The sequence below is a fragment of the Eptatretus burgeri genome, chromosome 4 (genome assembly GCF_056783735.1).
Source record: "Eptatretus burgeri isolate ZD-2024b chromosome 4, Ebu_testis_v1, whole genome shotgun sequence".
Lineage (NCBI taxonomy): Eukaryota > Metazoa > Chordata > Myxini > Myxiniformes > Myxinidae > Eptatretus > Eptatretus burgeri.
The window spans coordinates 87567787-87586544 of record NC_140964.1 but is presented as its reverse complement, the minus strand read 5'-3'; the positions used below and the strand labels follow the sequence as shown (position 1 = coordinate 87586544).

Below are 18758 nucleotides of genomic sequence, written 5' to 3'. Positions count from 1 at the left end.
AATAAATCTGTTTCTGGTGTATGTTCTCCCTCCATCCCCTCCCTTACCTCAAATGGCCGCACTGCTGATACCGCACGTGAAAAAGCTGAATGCCTAAACTCGGTGTTTGCAGCGAAATCTTGTGTCCAAAACCCATCATTTTCTCTACCCACCTTACCCAGTCACACCCAACTGTCCCTGGACTCTGTGCCCTTTTCTCCTGACAATGTGGAGAGCTTGATGTCAAACCTCGACTCAGATTCTGCAACCGGTTCAGACGGTATCAGCCCACGTGTCATCAAAGCCTGCTCTTCTGCTCTTGCTCACCCTCCCTCTGTTCTATTCATCCTCTCTCTGTTCTATTCACCCTCATTTGGTCAAGGTCATCTGCCATCTGCTTGGAAATCAGCAAACATCACTGCCCTGCACAAAAAGGTGCAAAAACAGATCCCTGCAACTACAGACCAACCAGCCTTCTCCCAGTCATCGGCAAGGTTATGGAATCCATCATCGCTTCAGACATCAAATCCTTCCTCTTCTCCAATGGCTTGATTTCTGATCATCAATTTGGTTTCAGACCAGGTCACTCTACCCTGGATATGCTGTTTTATTTCTGCTCTCCCAACAATGGATGGAGGTCCTCAATGCCAGACAGGAAATCCGAGCCATATCCCTGGACATATCACGTGCTTTTGACAGTCTGGCACACTGCCCTGCTCAACCAAACTCTCTTCCTATGGTATCCAAGGCCATCTCCACTCATGGCTAGCAGACCTCTTCTCCTGTCGCAGTCACCGTGTGGCCCTAAATGGAGTTCTTTCATCCCCCCTTCCTATCCAGGCTGGAGTTCCTCAAGATAGCGTTCTGGGCCCTGTTCTTTTTCTGGTTTTCATCAATGATCTCTCCGACTCTCTGGAAAATCCTCTATATCTCTTTGCTGATGACTCCACCCTCTGACATACCATCGGTCATCCCTCAGACTGGCAAGCAGCAGCTTCTTCGCTCACTGCAGATCTAAATAAAATCACAAACTGGTCCAACATGTGGAACATGTCTTTCAATCCGAACAAATCTCACTATGTCTCTTCGAAAGGACCGTTTAGAACCCCCCCTCCCCCACTTTCTCAACAATCCTCTGGAAGAAGTCCTTTCTTTCAAGCTTCTGGGTCTCACTATCTGCCATGACCTTTCCTGGGAAAGCCACATTTCAAACCTCACCTCCAAAGCCAGTCGCCGACTTGGAATCCTCCGGCGTGCAAAGTCCTTCCTCGGCCCACTTGAGCTCCTGACCACTTACAAAGCTTTTGTCCATAGCCTGATGGAGTACTGCTCTCCCCTCTGGGCTGGTGCTCCTGCCTCCCACCTTTCTCGGCTTCACGCTGTAGAAACCAAGGCATTTCGGATCATTGGCATCTCCCGCAATGAGGCTGAGTCTTTGGGCCTCTCACTCAATCACCGCAGGATGGTCGGTGGTCTTTCTTTCGTCTACCGTCTCCTCTCCAGCCACGCCCCCCTGCTCTCTTTGCGATTTGTCCCCACCACATTTCCACAGGGTGCTCAAGGTTCGCCAACAACCCCCTTCTGGTAAAACTACCAATATCACGAATCACTGCTCACCTTCACTCTTTCATTCCTCTTTTTTTCCTACCTTTGGAATAAACTCCCTCACTCTATTCATTCCCATTCTTTCCTCCAGGCCTTCAAAACAGCTGTTCACCACCACCTCTTATCACTCCCCCATCCAAATCCTCGATATTTTCTACCCCTGATAATCCACCCAAGCCCACCTCCTTCAAATTCCCTGCTTTCCTTCCTGAAAGTCCCTGCAATGTCCATCTTCTATTCCCCATGTTCCCCATCCCATCCCTCTCCCTTCCACAGAGCTAATGTCTCTATTCCCCACTGTTTTGTCCTTCCCACTCCCTCCCCTCTTGTCTCATGCCCCCCTTGATGTGCGTTGTGTGTTAGCTCTCATACGAGCCTCGACAGGGTATCCAAAAAAGAAAAAAAAGTGTGACGTGCAATATTGCCTCCAACGTCCTTACAGCCCAATTGTGACCTTTATGTGACATTTAACCCCATTCCTAATGGTCAATAGCATTGTTTAATACTTACCTGAGGGAAGTCGGGAGAAAATTAGACGTATATATGTATATTTACTCATGGGTTGTGTGTAGGCAAAGAGTCGTCGGTTCACATACCTTACGGAGTAATGATAGTGGCAAAAATAATATTAACAATAATAACTGGAGACCTCATAGAACACCTTACCCCATGCAGTGTTGATGTTTATAATTAATTCGAAATAAAATAATGATTTTTTTTAAAGGTCAGATGAAAAAAAAAAATTCCTGAAGTTTGCTGTAGATGCAGTGCCAATGCAGTTTGTAAATTCACCACCTTAATCAACACTTTACATTAGTTCTTTGTGCATGTTGTCTGTCCTTTACGACGTCCTTAAAAAGAGCTCGGTTTCCTATTTGGAATGTTTTTTTGTTTGTTTGTTTGTTTGTTTTTGGACAGGCAGGAAGAGTAAGAAAAAAAAAATTATTGTTTCGCTCCTCTGCACATGTGCAATCAGGGCGAATTCAGAGGCAAAGTACTGCAAAACTCCAAGCTTGTTTTCCAATTCGTATTCGAAAATAACTTTCATTTGATATTGTATTGTTCATTGATCATAAACTGAAATTTGTAGACACACAGACAGACATATTGACTGCCAGACAGAAGTGAACCAATTACTTTACCCTGCTTTTCGCTTCGCGTGCCGAGTCTAAAGCATCATCGGCTAAGTGAGTGTGAAAATGTATAGTTGAGGCGAAAAGGACTTTTAATACAAATTTAACTGAACTATGTGCGTATGCACGTGCACATTACCTGGGCAAGGTTTGTAAGCTACTGCAGGTCGGCCTTAACGTCCGTTTTGAGGAAACCAAAGGCCGCCATAAAGTGTATGTTGGGATGTGTTGTCGGGCAGCGCTATTGCTGACCCGCAGGTAAAAGGTAACCACCATGAAGCCAATAACTCCATAGCGTTTCAATGTCCAACACGTCCCGAAACCACTGCCGAGAAAAGCTCAACCAGCCCGCCAGGTATCCCCACTCGCCTGGCAGCACCGGGTGGCCCCTGCTACTGCTGAATAAAATTCTAACAATCTCTCGAGAGCCCAGTCAAAGTGAAATTTGGTTTGAAAGTCACTCCACTTTGTTGAAAGTTCAGTGAAAATCTTCTCTGGAAATACGTCATCACATGCACATGTGTGCAACTTTGGAGAAATTTAATTTTAAAATTTTTTTTTTATCGTGAAAAATCGTCCAAATACAAATGAGATTGCCAAACATGATTTGAAAACATTTTTAAAAACCAACCTTGTGTTCATGTCTGCACATACTGCCACATCTGCATACTTTATTTGTAAATGAGTGCTCAGGGGCATCATAATCAACGTTGGTATGCCTTAAAGTGCCACATCCCACGGATCCAAATTTTTCCCCACTTGCCAGCCCATTGATAATTGTACACCGCTCCTTCCCAATTCCATATTCAGGCGATGCATGATGTAATCGCTGGGCATCGAAGGAAGGGAGTACTCAGTTTTTACTCTGCTTGTTACTTGCAAAATCGAAGACTTTTCAACTACGTTGGTTAGTCGATTTTGTTAGTCTGTCTGTTTATCACCTACAGGCCACAATTTTAAACCGATCTTCACAAAACTTCACCACCTGGTAGAGTTTGTAATAAGGAAGAAGCCTATTGTTTTGAGATCAAAAGGTCAGCAACTTGGGTGGGATTTCTAAAATCCTCAATTTTCATCCGATTGACTTGAAATCTGAAGAGGATTTATACTTCAGGTCACTGAATTCAACCAACCAATTATTTTAAAGGTTAATATTGACATGGGGTAAGGTCAACATAGGCCAGATTTCTAAAATTGTCAATTTTCATCTGATTCTGTTGAAATTTGAAGAGGATTTATATTTCAGATCAATGAATTCAGCCACCAATTATTTTTGAGTTCAATGTCGAACCTTTCGAGCTGGGAAGCTGATATTTGGACATGACAGTGACCAAGTGATTTGGCTAAAAAGGTGTTTTTGATTTATTGGTTAATCAATTAATTATTTAATTTTTCGATTCATTCATTTTCAACAAGTTACAGATTGGGATGAAACATGTCTATTAGGTATGCCATTAGGTGGTTTCGGTATGCTATTAGCCAATTGATTGAGAAATTAATTATTTTACTATTATTATTATTATCCCACCCCCTGGAGGGAGGGAGCGGGATATTGTAATCGTCTGGTTTGTTTGTCTGTTTGTTTGTCTGTCTGTCTTTTAGCAACTTTACGGCAAAACGGCTTAGCGAACACTATCAAATTTAATCCACAGGTGGGCAATGAACCTTGGACGACCCCATTAACTTTTGGGTCCAATTGGATCAAAGGTCAAGGTCACGAAAAGATCAAAATCATTTTTCGCTCATAACTTCGTCAAAAATGATCTGATTTACTTCAAACTAAGCTTATAGTGAACCTTATTCTATTTGTCACATCGTCCTACCCATTCCTGGTGCGAAAAATGTATATTTGTGAAGATCGGTAGGGTTCGAAGTTTTGGGGGTCATGGCCATCGGTCAAAATTACAAATTTTCCATAAAAACTAAAACATGGTTACGAAAATACAACTTTACGGGAAAACGGCTGGCTCAAACACTGTCAAATTGTATCCACAGGTGGGTAATGAACCTCGGATGACCCCATTAACTTTTGGGTTCAATTAGGTCAAAGGTCAAGGTCAGGTCACGAAAAGGTCAAAATCTTTTTCGCTCATAACTTCGTCAAAAATGGTTTAATTGACTTCAAACTAAGACAAAAACATTCCTTATTCTATTCCTTATAATCAACATTCAGGTTAAGGATGTATCAAATTTTAATTTGATCCCCAAAATAACTTTATGCCTTAAATGGGTGTGATTTGTTGTGCCTGGCACCACTTGTTTGTTTATTTTAATTTCACAATTAATTATTGTACATCGCTCCCTCCAAATTCCGTCTCAACATGCTGCATGGCGACATTGCAGGGTATGGAAGGCACCCCGGGAATGTTGCTCGCTGGGGGTTGTTTTTTATTTATTTATTTATTTGGCATGGTGTACTTTGACCCCTACATGTCTTAATTAATTTGACCTCTAAGTTTGCGAAGCGTAAAGCAGGGTTAAGCAATTGGTAGTGTACGTGCGCATGTCCTACATCGTATGTGTCTGCATTTTGTTAAGAGCTTGCATTGAAAACGATTCGGTGGAGGAAATTGAAACTTTTACCACATGTTATATGACCATGTGATGTCGCGGTCACTCTTTTGAGATCAGCATAAATCAATGGTCAACATCGGTCAATTTTCTGAAATCCTTAATTTTCATCCGATTGACGTGGAATTTCAACAGGATTTTCATTAAAATGACCATCATGCGTCGTGTTGTCTGGCAGCCATATCGGATGTAAGGGAAAAATCTTTGAAAAACTTCATAGGAGAAACCGCTTAACCGATCGATGCATCTCTTACTGATCAACTACCCATGGGAAATATGGTTTGATGAAGATAACGTCATCGGTCATGTGGTCTCGCAGTCATGTTGGATCAAAGTAAATAAATAAATAAACCTTAAAAAACGAGTTGGCTCACCCCGAGTCCTTCTCAAGACTGTGCGGGGTATGTATTCTATGAATACCATCTCGCTTCATTTCGTTATTCCCCACGTTTGTCACCTCGATGGCAAAATACCCCATCCAAGGACATCGGTGGAGGTGTTTTTGTGTGGACTCTTGATGAAAATTGTTTATATTTCCCATGAAAGTGCACAAATCGATGCTTTTTTTTCCCCCATTGATGGTGCAAAACAGAATTTGTGTTTTTTTGAAATTGGAAATTGTTGGCTCCACAAATTTGGGGCCCATTTGGCAATGAATTTCAACATTGAATGAGAATAACTGAATGGGTCATGTTTTGATGAAATGCATTTGTGCAAATTGTTCTCATTTCATCAAACATTTGATTTGCATTATCCCCCAAACTAATAATTTTGTTAGTACAGTACATTATATAACTTGCATGTCTTTCTCTCCCAATGTAAGCTACACCATAATGATTATGACAATTTATGCTTGATTGCTTCTTGGTGATATTTGTTTGCTATTCATTTCCTATTACTCACTCGTGTTCAGTATCATTTAATGCTGCGCTGCAGTTAACCACTTCTTTTCCTGCAGATAGTACTGGATGATACCACGTTGTTGATAATTGGTGGATGTGGTGGGCCAAATGCGGTAAGTGCTACAATTATATATTAAAGTTTGACGTGTGAACTTGCCAAGATTTCTTACCTTTCATGCTTTCAACTCTCAACCCTTTCACAGTAATATGGTAAATCATGTCTGAAGGTTAAAGCACTGAAAACATATAATGTGGGCATAAAATATGAGATTGTTTTTTTCCTAGCTTGGAAAATGGCAGCCACAGTGTTTGTGGTTGATTTATTAATTTTTTTCTAATGCCAAGTAAATTTGTAGCTGGGCATGAAATGGTTAAAAGGCTCAGTTAGTTGTCGGTTTGTGGATTAACTTAATGTGGTTGATTAATTCATAAACCTTTACTAATGTACATTTGGACAAGTTTTACTGAGAGCAGACAGATGTAAAAGCGGACAAAATGGAATGTAAATCCTCATTTCAATTTTTCACACAAAGGTTTTCAAGGACACTTGGCTGCTTCACCTGGATTTGGTACCCTGGGCATGGGAGCAAGTGAAGGTCAAAAATGAGGAGCATGGTGCCCCAGAACTGTGGTGCCACCCAGCCTGCAAGGTATAAAGCTTGATTTTGCAATGTTGTGATCCTTCCCTTATCAGCATGATTATTAGGTTGGCTTTGTGCACTGTAGGTTGGAGACTGCGTGGTGGTATTCAGCCAAGCTCCCAGCGGAACTGCACCCCTTAGCCCCAGCTTGCACTCTCGACCTTCGCCTATCGGCAAAAGCCCACCTCCAGTGCCTGGGTCTGCAAGGACTGAAAACAAATTGCTGCCGCTATGCAAAGACCAGGACCATGAGGAACCACAGTGTGTAAATGGGCGCTGGGGTACTTTGCGGCCGAGGACTCACAGGGTGGTGTCCTTGGGGCAACAGGTGGAAGCATCCGCTTCAGGTGAGGATTTGATCAGCTTGATTTTCCTTTTGCTTTGATGTTTGGGTTGGGATGGATCTTCGATGAACAGGATTTAGGAGGTACGAACGAACAGAAATAAGAGAGATGGTAACATCAATGGTGAGTAAGAGGGTGAGGTGAGGTCATTTTAATGGGGTCAAAAATATCACTGGTATGTTGGAATACACTGACTGCTTGAAGTCCTGAAGGGAAGAGTGCGATTTGAGCAGGCTCAGAAAGGCAAATCCACAATCTCGGCCCAGGAGTGGAGAGAGTAGCGTATGGCTGGATTTTGGGAGATTAACCAGGAGAGAGTTACTGAAAGAGCACACATATCCTGGTGACACCATATGGACTAAATCCTGCTAATGGGGAGGAGCGGGGGAGCTACATGGGAGAAGCGCTAATAAAATGCAGAACCTTTTCCACTTAATAAAACGTGCAGCCATGAATGTTTTCTGCAAGTTCACTTCAAAGTTATCAGTCCTGATGGACCCCGCTATTCACGGACCCCGTGTATTCGTGTTAAAATAAATAACAAAAAATTATTTGTATTTATATGTATATATGTATGAACATGTACATGTATATATAAATATGTACATGTACATATTCATACATATATGTATGTATATGTACATGTATATATACATACATACACCTGGGAAATTGGAAATCGACTAACATCACAGCATTACATAAAAAAGGTGCAAAAACGGATCCCCTCAACTACAGCCCAATTAGCTTCCTGCAATTCCAATAATCAGCAAAGTCATGGAATCCATCGCCGCAGTTGACATAAAATCATTCCTTTTCTCAAACAGCCTCATCTTAGATCATCAATTTGGATTCAGACCTGGTCACGCGCTGCCTTGGACATGCTGCTTCAACTCTCCCAACAATCGTGGAGGCCCTCAATATCAATCATGAGATCAGGGCTGTCTCTCTGGACATAGCTTTCGTTGGTCTGGCATCCTTCCTTGCTCTCCAACCTCTGCCTATGGAATCCAAGGCCAACTCTACTCTTGGATTACTTACTTCCTCCCTTCTCATAGTCAATGTGTGGCTCTCAACTGAACCTTTTCATCTACTCTCCCTGTCAAGGCTGGAATACCTTAGAGCAGTGTTCTCGGCCCCATCTTATTCCTAATCTTCATCAATAATGTCACCGACTCTGGAAAATCCTCTTTATCTCTTTCCTGATGATTCCACTCCCTACCATGACATCTCGTCCTTTTGAAAGGCAGGTTGCAGCCTCTTCCCTCTCCTCAGACTTTGACAAAATCACAAACTCGTCAAACACGAATTTGCTTATGTATCGAAATTGTCCACCCTTTGTGTTTTCCCTTACCCTTCATCGTTACCTGCATTCCTTGTTCGTCCATCTCCAACTGCTTTCTCCCTTTGCCCTGCTGTTGTTTCCCCCTTTCTCTTTCTGTTCACTTTGTTATATTGTGCCCTGATTTGTTCTGTGTAATCGCTCTTCCACAAGCCTTAGACCATATAAACAATTTTTTATTTATTTTATTTTTAAGAATGCCCCCACATTTGTGGACCCCAAGATTCGTGGCATTCTTCAGGAACGTTTCCCCCGTGAATAGTGGGGTCCAACAGTATTTGTAAAAGCTGTGCTGCTATTGTTATTTATTCCTACTAGCTTCTGAAATGAAATGAACCAAACTCGTGCTGACTCTTGGGTCTTGCATTCCGAAGAGAATTTTTAATAGTCTATCACAATGTTTAATTTTAATAGTTTAAGCAATTATTTGCCTCCTTGGACTGGTATTTATATCTATACGGGGATGTGATTTTTCACGAAAATCATATATTTGTTTTATTTATTTATTTCCCCCCCTCCCCACAGTTGAATTTCCATCTCCAATCTTAAATCTTATTTCGTTTCCGTTTATAACTGCATTTTCGAATAACCCCCACGTGAAGAAGCACCATCTTTCATTGGACCAGCCAATGTCCCACCGAGCCAATCAAACGTTGCCTTACTTAAACTATCAGATATCAAAATGGTGATCGTCGAGAGGAAAGGTGCTGCATGAGTCAAGGAAATTGATAAGGGAATCAAGAATAAGTTTAATTGGGAATGGATGGAGAAAGAAGTTGTTACTCTTGTGAACAAGAAGTCTGTTAACGCACTTTACGGCGACTTTATCAGAAAATTAGACAAGCCTGGAAAATCGTTGTGCACGTGGTGCAATGATACGATCAACTATGGTGGCTGAGGTTTCAAAGCATGCGACAGTCATTCGTCTTCCAAAAACCACATAGGGCAATTAGAATCACGGAAAACAAATTATTCAATTGCTGGGTCATTCGGTGCCCCTCTGAAGAAGGTGACACCATATGGACTAAATCCTGCTTATGTGATTGGCTTCTGGGTCTCACTATCTGCCATGATCTTTCCTGGGAAAGATCACTTGCACTTGCAGTGGGTAATTAAAAATTTTCTTGGGGGACCCTCCCCAGACCCCCACGGAGCCTCTCCCCCATTGGTGCCTTCGGCACTTCTGGCAGGCCGCTGGCCTGCAAGAAGTCAATCTTCAGACCATTTATTTAGAGTGTGTGTATGTGTGTGTGTTTTTCCATAACTTCAAAACCATGAACTCTTGCAGTCTGATACTTTGCTTTCATACAAAGGGAACTCCAAGGAAGGGCATGAGTGAAATTGTGTTTGGGTTAATTAAAACACTCCTTTTGAAGATAACTCGCAGATACCTGTCGATGACAGGTATGGGGGACAGGATGGATCACAATACTCGGTTGCAGTAGTTTCTTTGGATGTTTTGCGTCGCATTCAACAGCTCAGTTCATATTGGTGGCGTGTCTGGGTGTCCATGGTCGCGCTTGAGACCGCTCGCTTTAGATTGTTGGCCTTGAAACATCGTGCTGGATGAGTAACATGTACGATTTGACATATTCATCGTTTCTATATTGCCTCAATAAACAGATTAACAACATGGCAGGATCTTCTTCTTTCGGCTGCTCCCGTAAGGGGTCGCCACAGCGGATCATCCGTTATGATCCGCATAATGATTTGGCACAGGTTTTACGCTGGATACCCTTCCTGACACAACCCTGGTCACCTCTTACAACACAGGGATATGGTACACCTATTCCAACCGGGGCATACACCGGGCCCAGTACACTGGTACTCACTTCGCCGACCTCGGAAGGATGACAGGCTGAGTCAACCTCCTGGTGTGTATTAATTAAAGCGGCCAACGGGGCTTGAATTCTGGACCTTTTGGATCCCAAGCCGCTACCCTAACCACTACGCCGCCAACAGGCTATAAAAGTCGTAAATGCTGAGTTGAACAAACGTCCTGAACTCATGGACTTGGTTAAGTAAAGCACGTCGTCTGGGACCCGGCTGTCAGTTTGCTGCGGATTGTGACGTCATAGATTCCCTCTTTGAAAATTCTCTCTGTATTCGATTTTTTTTGAATCCGCTATCACCTGCGTAAATACATGGAACACATAATATGAAGATTTCGGAAGTATGAACAGAATATTTTCGGAGAAAAGTGTTAGAAGTTCCAGGCTTACACCCATTATATTATGGATATCATGATATTATGATTACCAGCCTTATTTAATTATATCCTTCATCAGGTGCATGCTTGGCCAGCTCCGACTCTATGGATCTTAAGGCTTATCCTGGGTTATCTCACTGGGGTCTGAAGTCGCCATGTTTTTTTTTTTTTGTTTTTTTTTTACCTGCTCAACCATTCCTTGATTTGGAACAGGCTGCAACAATTTCTGAACTTTAAAGTTTTTTTTTTTTTAAATGTTTCTTTATTTATTTATTTTTAAATACTTTCTTCACTCATTATCGAATGCCTGTTCATCATACGTATGAATCGCTGGATGCATTGCAATACTTATAAACGTCTGGAGACGACAGCATTCATAAAGCTATCTTTGTGGCTTTATTTCATTTCTGCACATGCCATCACCTCAAGAATCTCTTCAAGTAAGCCGAATTGCAAACTTTAAACTCCAGAAGTGAATTCAGTAGCATTTTCGATGCTTAAAAAAAAGTGTTAATTTGTCCAATTTGGACATTGCTTGAGCGTTTTTGGGTGCATGAGTTTATATGACCGGCAGTCGATAATCGCTTGCCAAGCCAGGCGTTCAGTTGGAGTGCTTGCTTGAGTACTTTAGCCACTTGGCAAATGCTCACCAAGCTGCTTGATTGTTTGTTTCAAAGCCACCAGAAGTAAGACCCATCACTTCACTGATGGAAATACCAATCTTTGCGTCATTGCTAAAAACCAAAAAATTTTTAAAGAATAAAAATTAACTTTCTCTCTTTAAAAATCGTTTGAATAAATTATCGAAATATCAGTTGCTTTTTCATCTCCTTTTCTCACCTGTGTGGCAAGTAGAGCGACATGCTTTACTTGCCACACATGGGCTTTGTAATGCTTTAAAAGGCGTATTATCAGCGTTTTCTGAATCTAATCGCGATGAGAAATGGGATTGAATGAGACTCACATCATTATAGAGACTTACTTGTATTCATATTGTAAAGCGTTTATAATTCCAGACGAATCTCAAGTGGTAAAAGGTTGAGACGTGTGGTTTGGACGATCCAGATGTAATGCATGAGGCTTGGCACTGGATTCCACCCTTGCCGTACACAACCACCGTTATCTGCAAGACTCACAATTTCACAGTCATAAATCAATGAACACATTACAATAAAAGCCATTATTATAATAATACATTGTCCATTCAATACATCAAATAATTAAAACCTTGTTTGAGTATTTTTAATCGATATCTGTCGTAAATTCCTGTAATGAATTCTAATCAACTTTAAAGGAATATATTTCTTATAATTATTGCTGCGACTGCAAAGTATATAATCAATTGTGTATATTTATTTGCCTTTTTATAAAGCTGTTATGTGCTTGTTTTATAAAACACACACACACATTCTGGTGACCTTGCCCTCCCCCCTCATGCTGCATTCCCTTCACCTCCCCCTCGCCACTCTCTTCCCAAACTCCTCCCCTCTCCACCCCCATGGACATCTCCCGGTGGTCTCCGTGTGCTACATTGACGTGCTGTTTTAATGTACCCCATTTTGTTCAATCCTGTACAACTCCTCCCCCCCACCCCCCACTGCCAAACATCCACAAGTCCCACTGCCAAACGTCAGTACAGCACCTCCTCCCCTCACACTTACCTCCTCCCAAACCCCCTTCCCCACCTCACTTCCTCCTCTCCTCTTTGTTCGCATCACCCTCCCAGAGTGTACAGCGATGTTTGGTGAGTTGTCGTCGCTCTTCCACCACCCCCTTTTCCTGGAGCCACCCCCTCCATCACGCTCCTTGCTTCCCCCTCTCTCTTCTCTTCCTCCTCCCTCCCTTCTCCCTCTATCCTCTACCCTCTCCCTCTCTTCATCTCCCCCTCCCCCCCTCATCCACACCCTTCCCCCTCTGTTAAGGGGACTATTGAGGACTCATGGTTTAGTTTTTATTTTAATACAACTTCCCCAGAATGCAGCATGTATGATTCAGTGACCCGACCGGAGGGGTGCAAAGGTCGCTACATGTACGAGCATACATACATGCAGGCAGGCCTATGCCAGGTCGACAACGTGGGTTTTAATTGCTCCTGCCCCGTTTTATATGGAACCCTGTGGTTAAAAAGAAAATGTTCCTGTTTGGGTGTGTTTTATTGCCCTTCCCTTCCCTTTGCGAAACTGCTTTCCCTTCCCCCACCCTCCCTCCTCTCCCTTTCCACCTCCTAACTCTCCTCCCTCTCCCACCCCTCTTTTTCTCCCCCATCTCAGTATTACCATCAGTGAAGAAATGGGTGGTATTTGCTCGTTTTTTTAACATAATGAGGCTTCCATCCGGAGTGTAGATGTTGTTATAGCCATTTGAAACCTTCTCTCTTCACATTGAAGCCCAATTTACTTATTCCAGCTTTTATTGTCAAGTAAATATGGTGAACGAGCAGGGACCCACACAACAACTGCACAATGTAAAATGTGACTTCAAGTCTTCAACTCTCCCCCCCCTCCCCCCCCTACAAACCCTAAGTCCTCCCCCTACGCCTCCTAACCCTAAGGCATCTATCCCCTTACCACTCCAAGCCTTCAACCCTCCCCCATCCCAACTCTGTCCCATCTTTGGTCACACACTTCTCCAATCCCAACCCTCTCTTCCCCTCCTCATTCTCCCCCTGCTCGACATAAAAGCAAATGTGCATTCCCACATCAAAACGGCAGAATATTTAACGTTTTTCCCTCCCTTATCATGCTATTACTGACATCACAGAAACCACAATCAAAATAGCTCCTTCATGTCATGTGTGACCCATCAGTCACCTGTCCAATTCACAATCTCGCGAGACATGCGGAAACCCTGTGTAATTGCTTGTGAAACATGAGACCCGAAACCAATTGTCTTCTTCCTGACACATGGAGCATATATACACATTGCTAAAAGTAAATGATGACGGATGTTTTCTTCACACTGTCCCGAGATTCCTCAACAAATTCCTTTATACCTTTTATAATGTCCTCAACCTCAACAACTTCCTCAACCTTGAGGAAGTCCTCAACAAATACCTTTATAATGACACGACTTTTATGTTCTCTGGTCGAGTCGTTGAAGAGTAAATAGTCAGAAACAAGACTGGAGACGGCGATGGTTCACGAGCAATGTACACGGTTTGCCTTTTTTATTTTTTGACCTTTGAGAGGACGCCACAGGCAAACTGGCGGGAATCGGGAAAAACGTAAATGATGAAAGTTGTAGTACTCGACGAGCACTACTTTTATACCAACTTTCATTCGAAACAGTTGAAAACCCTAGGAGCTCGATGACCATTTTATTGATTTTTTTTGACATTTTTTAAGTTTGTGACCTTGGGACGAAAATGAAAAATCGAGCTCCGTTGGGCTATGCAGGTGCCATTGGGCTAACCAAATACTGAAACCCCTGCCAGATTTGACAAACCCCCTCGGAGAAGATGTAACTTGAAACTGGCTACCCCCTAAAAATACATGTTTTTTGGGCGTGGCTGCGCCCATAATGGGCGCAGCATGCCCATTCTCCGGAAAACACAACGAGATCATGATACAAACCTCGCACCCTAATTTTATCAAGATAGGATCAAAACACACGGAGCTATGCTCGGGGTAGACAGACAGACAGACACACCCATAACGAATATAGTGGTCACTTACTGACTCGTGAACCAATAATAGCAGGGGCCTGCTTTACATCCACGGTAAAAGCCCTGCTTGAGAGAATGCCACATAGTTATTTGGGAGGTGAAAAACAACTGGTTGCGACCTATCTTCATAAGGCCTGTGACTCCTATCTGCTCAAAATCCTTTTCACCTTTTGCTTTCGTCGCTTTGCACAGAAGGGAAAAGTTGTAGGGAGGGCATGGTGATTGTGAATATGACAACTCCAAAGATGGATTTGATGTTGCATAGCATTAAGCACCAACATAATGGCCGTAGCATAGACATTGTGGGGGGAGTCAGGTGAATTGTCCAACCAATGTGTATAACTTGGAGCAACACATGCACAGTTCCTTTTATAGCGCACATAAATCTACGTGGGGTGCTCTACTTAAATTATATTTGATCATACAACGAAAGCTTTCCTTGTGGACCTGGTAGTCGAACATGAACTTGCGTGGCTCTGTTTCGTAGGATAATGATGCTTATGGAGCTAAGATATCACTGTGGCCATGAGCTTTATTTGAAACTGTTGCTTGTTCATTCCTGGTGAAGAAACGTACTGTATTCATCTCTAACAAGTGCATTGCATTAAAAAAAATTATTCCACAGTTTGATATATGATGAGATGTATTCATGAGAAAACACATTTGTATAAGAGATTTCATGCGATCCAATTCAGGTGTCTTCTCCCCTTTTACAGCAGCTCAAAGTTCGTCGACTTTCACTTCACATGAACATTCATTCATCCCACTGAAACAGCTGCCAGATCTTGTTGAGCAGCCTTGGGACATGGCCAGTCCATCCAACACGTCTCAGTCTGCCTGTGGGCTGGCTGGTGACAAAGGTGCCTCACACCAACAGTCTGACTTGAGGCTTTTGGCACAAGTAACATTGCAGAAATGGCACAGAGAGTGTAACACACACCTTTTGCACGGCGAGTCAGACATCTCAATTACTGGCTCATCTGTAGGTAATGATGACGATAGTGCTGCATCTGGAAGGAGCAGACAACAGGCTTTGACGTTGAGGACAAATGGTCTTGGAGCCTGTCATAATGGCAGCATGACTTTCCAGGCAGGAGGTTCGAAAGATGTAGATATGCCACATGCTCCATCACAACGACCAAAAGCCTCCGACAGGCCCTCAGGCCCAAGTACGGACAACACGTGGTCGGAGATCCAACAAGACAGTCCAAATGTGGCTGAAGTTTTTGATCATGATAGCTTGATAGGACTTGATCTCGCAGCGAGCTTGGAAAAACCAGGAGCTGAAGGTCTGGACCAAGACAGTGGAGGCAGTCCAAGTTCGATAAACCTGGAAGCATGTGCTATTGATTCTCAATTAGAACCACAAATCAAGTTAGGGACTCGTGTTGCAGCACAGGTTCATGACGATTTGGAGAACATGGCCTGTTGGATTCCACCTTCAGCACAAGTGGGTCAGGCACAGGGTTTGGGGAACGCGAGTAGACGTGAGCATGTCGGGCCTTTGAGCACTGCCGGTAAAAATTTGACATGTTCCCTTGGGCCATTGCCACCGCGTTTGGCTCCAAGGCATCCTCATTCGCTCAGCCTGGGAAAGCCCCTGTACCAGGGCTCGTGCTGCAAACCCATGCGAATGTACGTACTGGATGTTGGGCATGCTCACTCCGGACTCGTTGCTTGGAAGACCCTTGGCGGAAGTAGCCTCACAGGTCCACCTGAGACAAGTATGCACAGCGTTGTTCATGGACGAGGAGAACTCGTCATATTTGGAGGGTTGGTCGATCGCAAGCAAAACATAAAGTATTACCCCAGGTCTAACGCCCTGTACTTTGTGCAGGCAAAGAGGTGATGAAAAATTTGGAACCAATAATAACCTGACTCCTCGCGACAGATTTAATTGCCATATAAAGCTTTGAACGTCCTTGATGTGATCTCGAGCATCTTTAAAAAGTTAAGTGTGGTGGTTTCAGGTGGAAATGTAAGCATTTTGGAAATTAAAAAACAAATTTTAACAATTTTTGTTTGGCCATTTCTTTTTTTGACCATTATAAGCATTTTGTTGCTTAGTTGCATGAGCTGATGTTTTACATTTGGTCAGCTGGAAAGAACCGGATAGATCATTCGACTGAAGAACCTCTGAGCAGTGCAGAGGCTCGTTTGCCATACCTCGGTCTAAGACGCTGCTGCGAAAGAAAGCGTTTGCCACATGCCTTTCCGATGAAGGTGCACAAACCTTGCACCGCTCAAGGCATCATTGCAATCGTGAAATTGTACAAATCCGAAAAAAAATAAAAAGCCACACTTTGGTAACGGCAAGCCACCGGTACATCACTGCGACGTTCATAGTCTTCGGAAGATGAACCGTGATTCGACCTCTGTGGTCACTGCATGGACTCGTGTTGATTCGTTCATGGCACGTACAGACGGAAGTCCCAAGGTGCTAGCTTTTCGCTTTTTGTGTAAACAAATTATATATGGTGCTCTGCACTGGCATAAAACTTGAATGTAGAGGGTTAGTTGTAATTGCCTGCAAATTTAGTTTTAGGAAGCTGATGCCCAAGGGAAAGCACATGGTCTCCACACAGGGTTATATATTAATCGCAGCAATTCATTGGAGATGGGAATTATTTGGCTTGGTCCACAAGGAACACAGCAACCCAAGTACAGTGCTCGTGTGGATATGTTATGGGTTAGTATTCCTACTTTTATTTTTGTTCCAGTTGGTAGTTTTAAGGAAGGATGGATCGAGTTGCATTTGAATATTAAACCTGTTGTAAAATAAAATAAAATCCAATTCAATAAATTTTTATTTTTTTTGTTTCCTTAAATCATCACCTTTGTTGTTGGGTTGGTTTGAGTTGATGACACTGGACTTGTAGTTTACCAAACTATTTTATAAAGATTATTGATCTGTAAGTCCAGTTGCCTGAAAATGGCTCGTTCTCCCCTTTAAGAAAAAAAGTTTGTTTCGTAACATCACAGGGGCCTGAATGATTGAATTAGACGATTAACAATCAGTTAATTTGGAACCGGGGGTTCCGATTTTTAAGATGCAAATGTATAATGTGGAAGGTTTAGAATAATTGAGCCAATCATGGCAAACAAATCCCAAATTTGGATTGCAATTGTGAAAGCAATCACTTTACTTTTAAAACTTGAAAATTAAAGGCGGTTAATGATGGTTTGCTTGTGAAACTTCAATTTGTGCTTTTGGAATCGCTTGATGTGAATTTGGTGTGCAGTCATCGATGGAAACAATGTGACATTCCGGGTCGAAATGTCCATCTCACTTCGATGGAATGGGACAACAGTTATTAAGGATCCATTTTGATGGCCCTGTTTTTCATGCCATTGAAGTTACAAAATGCAAACCATTGGTTAACCTTTACATTTAGATTTTTTTTTTGTCAATCAAAAACAACAGCTATTGGCATAACAAAATTTCAAAATCGTTGTGGGATTTGGGAAGGTTTAATGTCATCGAAATTTCTTAAATATTCAGCACGTTGAGTAACCGAAGGACGTGTGAAAGCGAAGGCGTACGTTCAGATTGACGAACTCATGACGCCAAGAAAGAAATTGTTGTGATTTGCATTGTGGAAAGTAATAGTTTGATCAGATGTTTGACACCTGAGACGATCTTTAAAGTGTTATTCATGACTTGTTTTGGGGAGTGCACCGTGACGTTTGTAAACATTTCGCAAGAGCAGGAAGATCAATCGAGAGTAAATGTTCCGTTTTTCATTCGATCTCTTGAGGTTTAAAATCTCATCCTTGGGGGTATTTATTGTCTGCTTGTGCAGAAAAGTGTGTGTTCCATGATATGAAAGCAAGTATAAAACTATTTGATGACTATATTTGCAGTCCCCAGATGAAAGCAGCGTCTTGCCAAATGTATTTCTCGCAACCGGCTTTCGAAAGTTGATCCTTCCTACGAGAATGAAAGTGAAAACGTAACATCGCCAAGCATGCAAAGCCTCGCCCAAGGGATCAGCAGTCGTGTGATGGTTCCACATCAGGAAAAGGTTCACTGAATGTTGCATTTCATGACGTTATATTTTCCCCATCATCGTGTGTGCAAACATTGATTTGCTGGTTTATGGTCAAGTGGCATGCTCTGGAACGTGAATGTCCGAAACAACTTTGCTCTCCTACGAAAAGGGAATAAAGTCTGGTTGAGAAAACATTGCTTGTTGTGGAACCTTTCATTGTCGTATTCTTGTGTGTGAACACATCACAAAAATTGGGTGAACATGTCATGAAGGGAAAGTCACAGTAAGAAATCATCTTCGTTCGTATGCAGCGCATGGCTGTGAGGGAGCATCCATCATTGGCTGAGGACTCGGCAGTGCTGCTGATGCATCACCC

The 18758-nt window shown here is 42.6% G+C and overlaps 1 protein-coding gene across 1 annotated transcript in view; it reads left to right on the top strand.

The window, feature by feature from the left end:
- FBXO42 (F-box protein 42) overlaps positions 1-18574 on the top strand; it is a 70581-nt gene extending 52007 nt beyond the window's left edge. Inside the window, exons 9-12 of the mRNA XM_085879225.1 lie at positions 6247-6303; positions 6724-6840; positions 6917-7178; positions 15107-18574. Of these exons, the coding sequence (XP_085735351.1) occupies positions 6247-6303; positions 6724-6840; positions 6917-7178; positions 15107-16239 (1569 nt within the window). The 3' untranslated portion in view covers positions 16240-18574. The remainder of the gene's footprint in view (positions 1-6246; positions 6304-6723; positions 6841-6916; positions 7179-15106) is intronic.
- Positions 18575-18758: the final 184 nt, after the last annotated feature.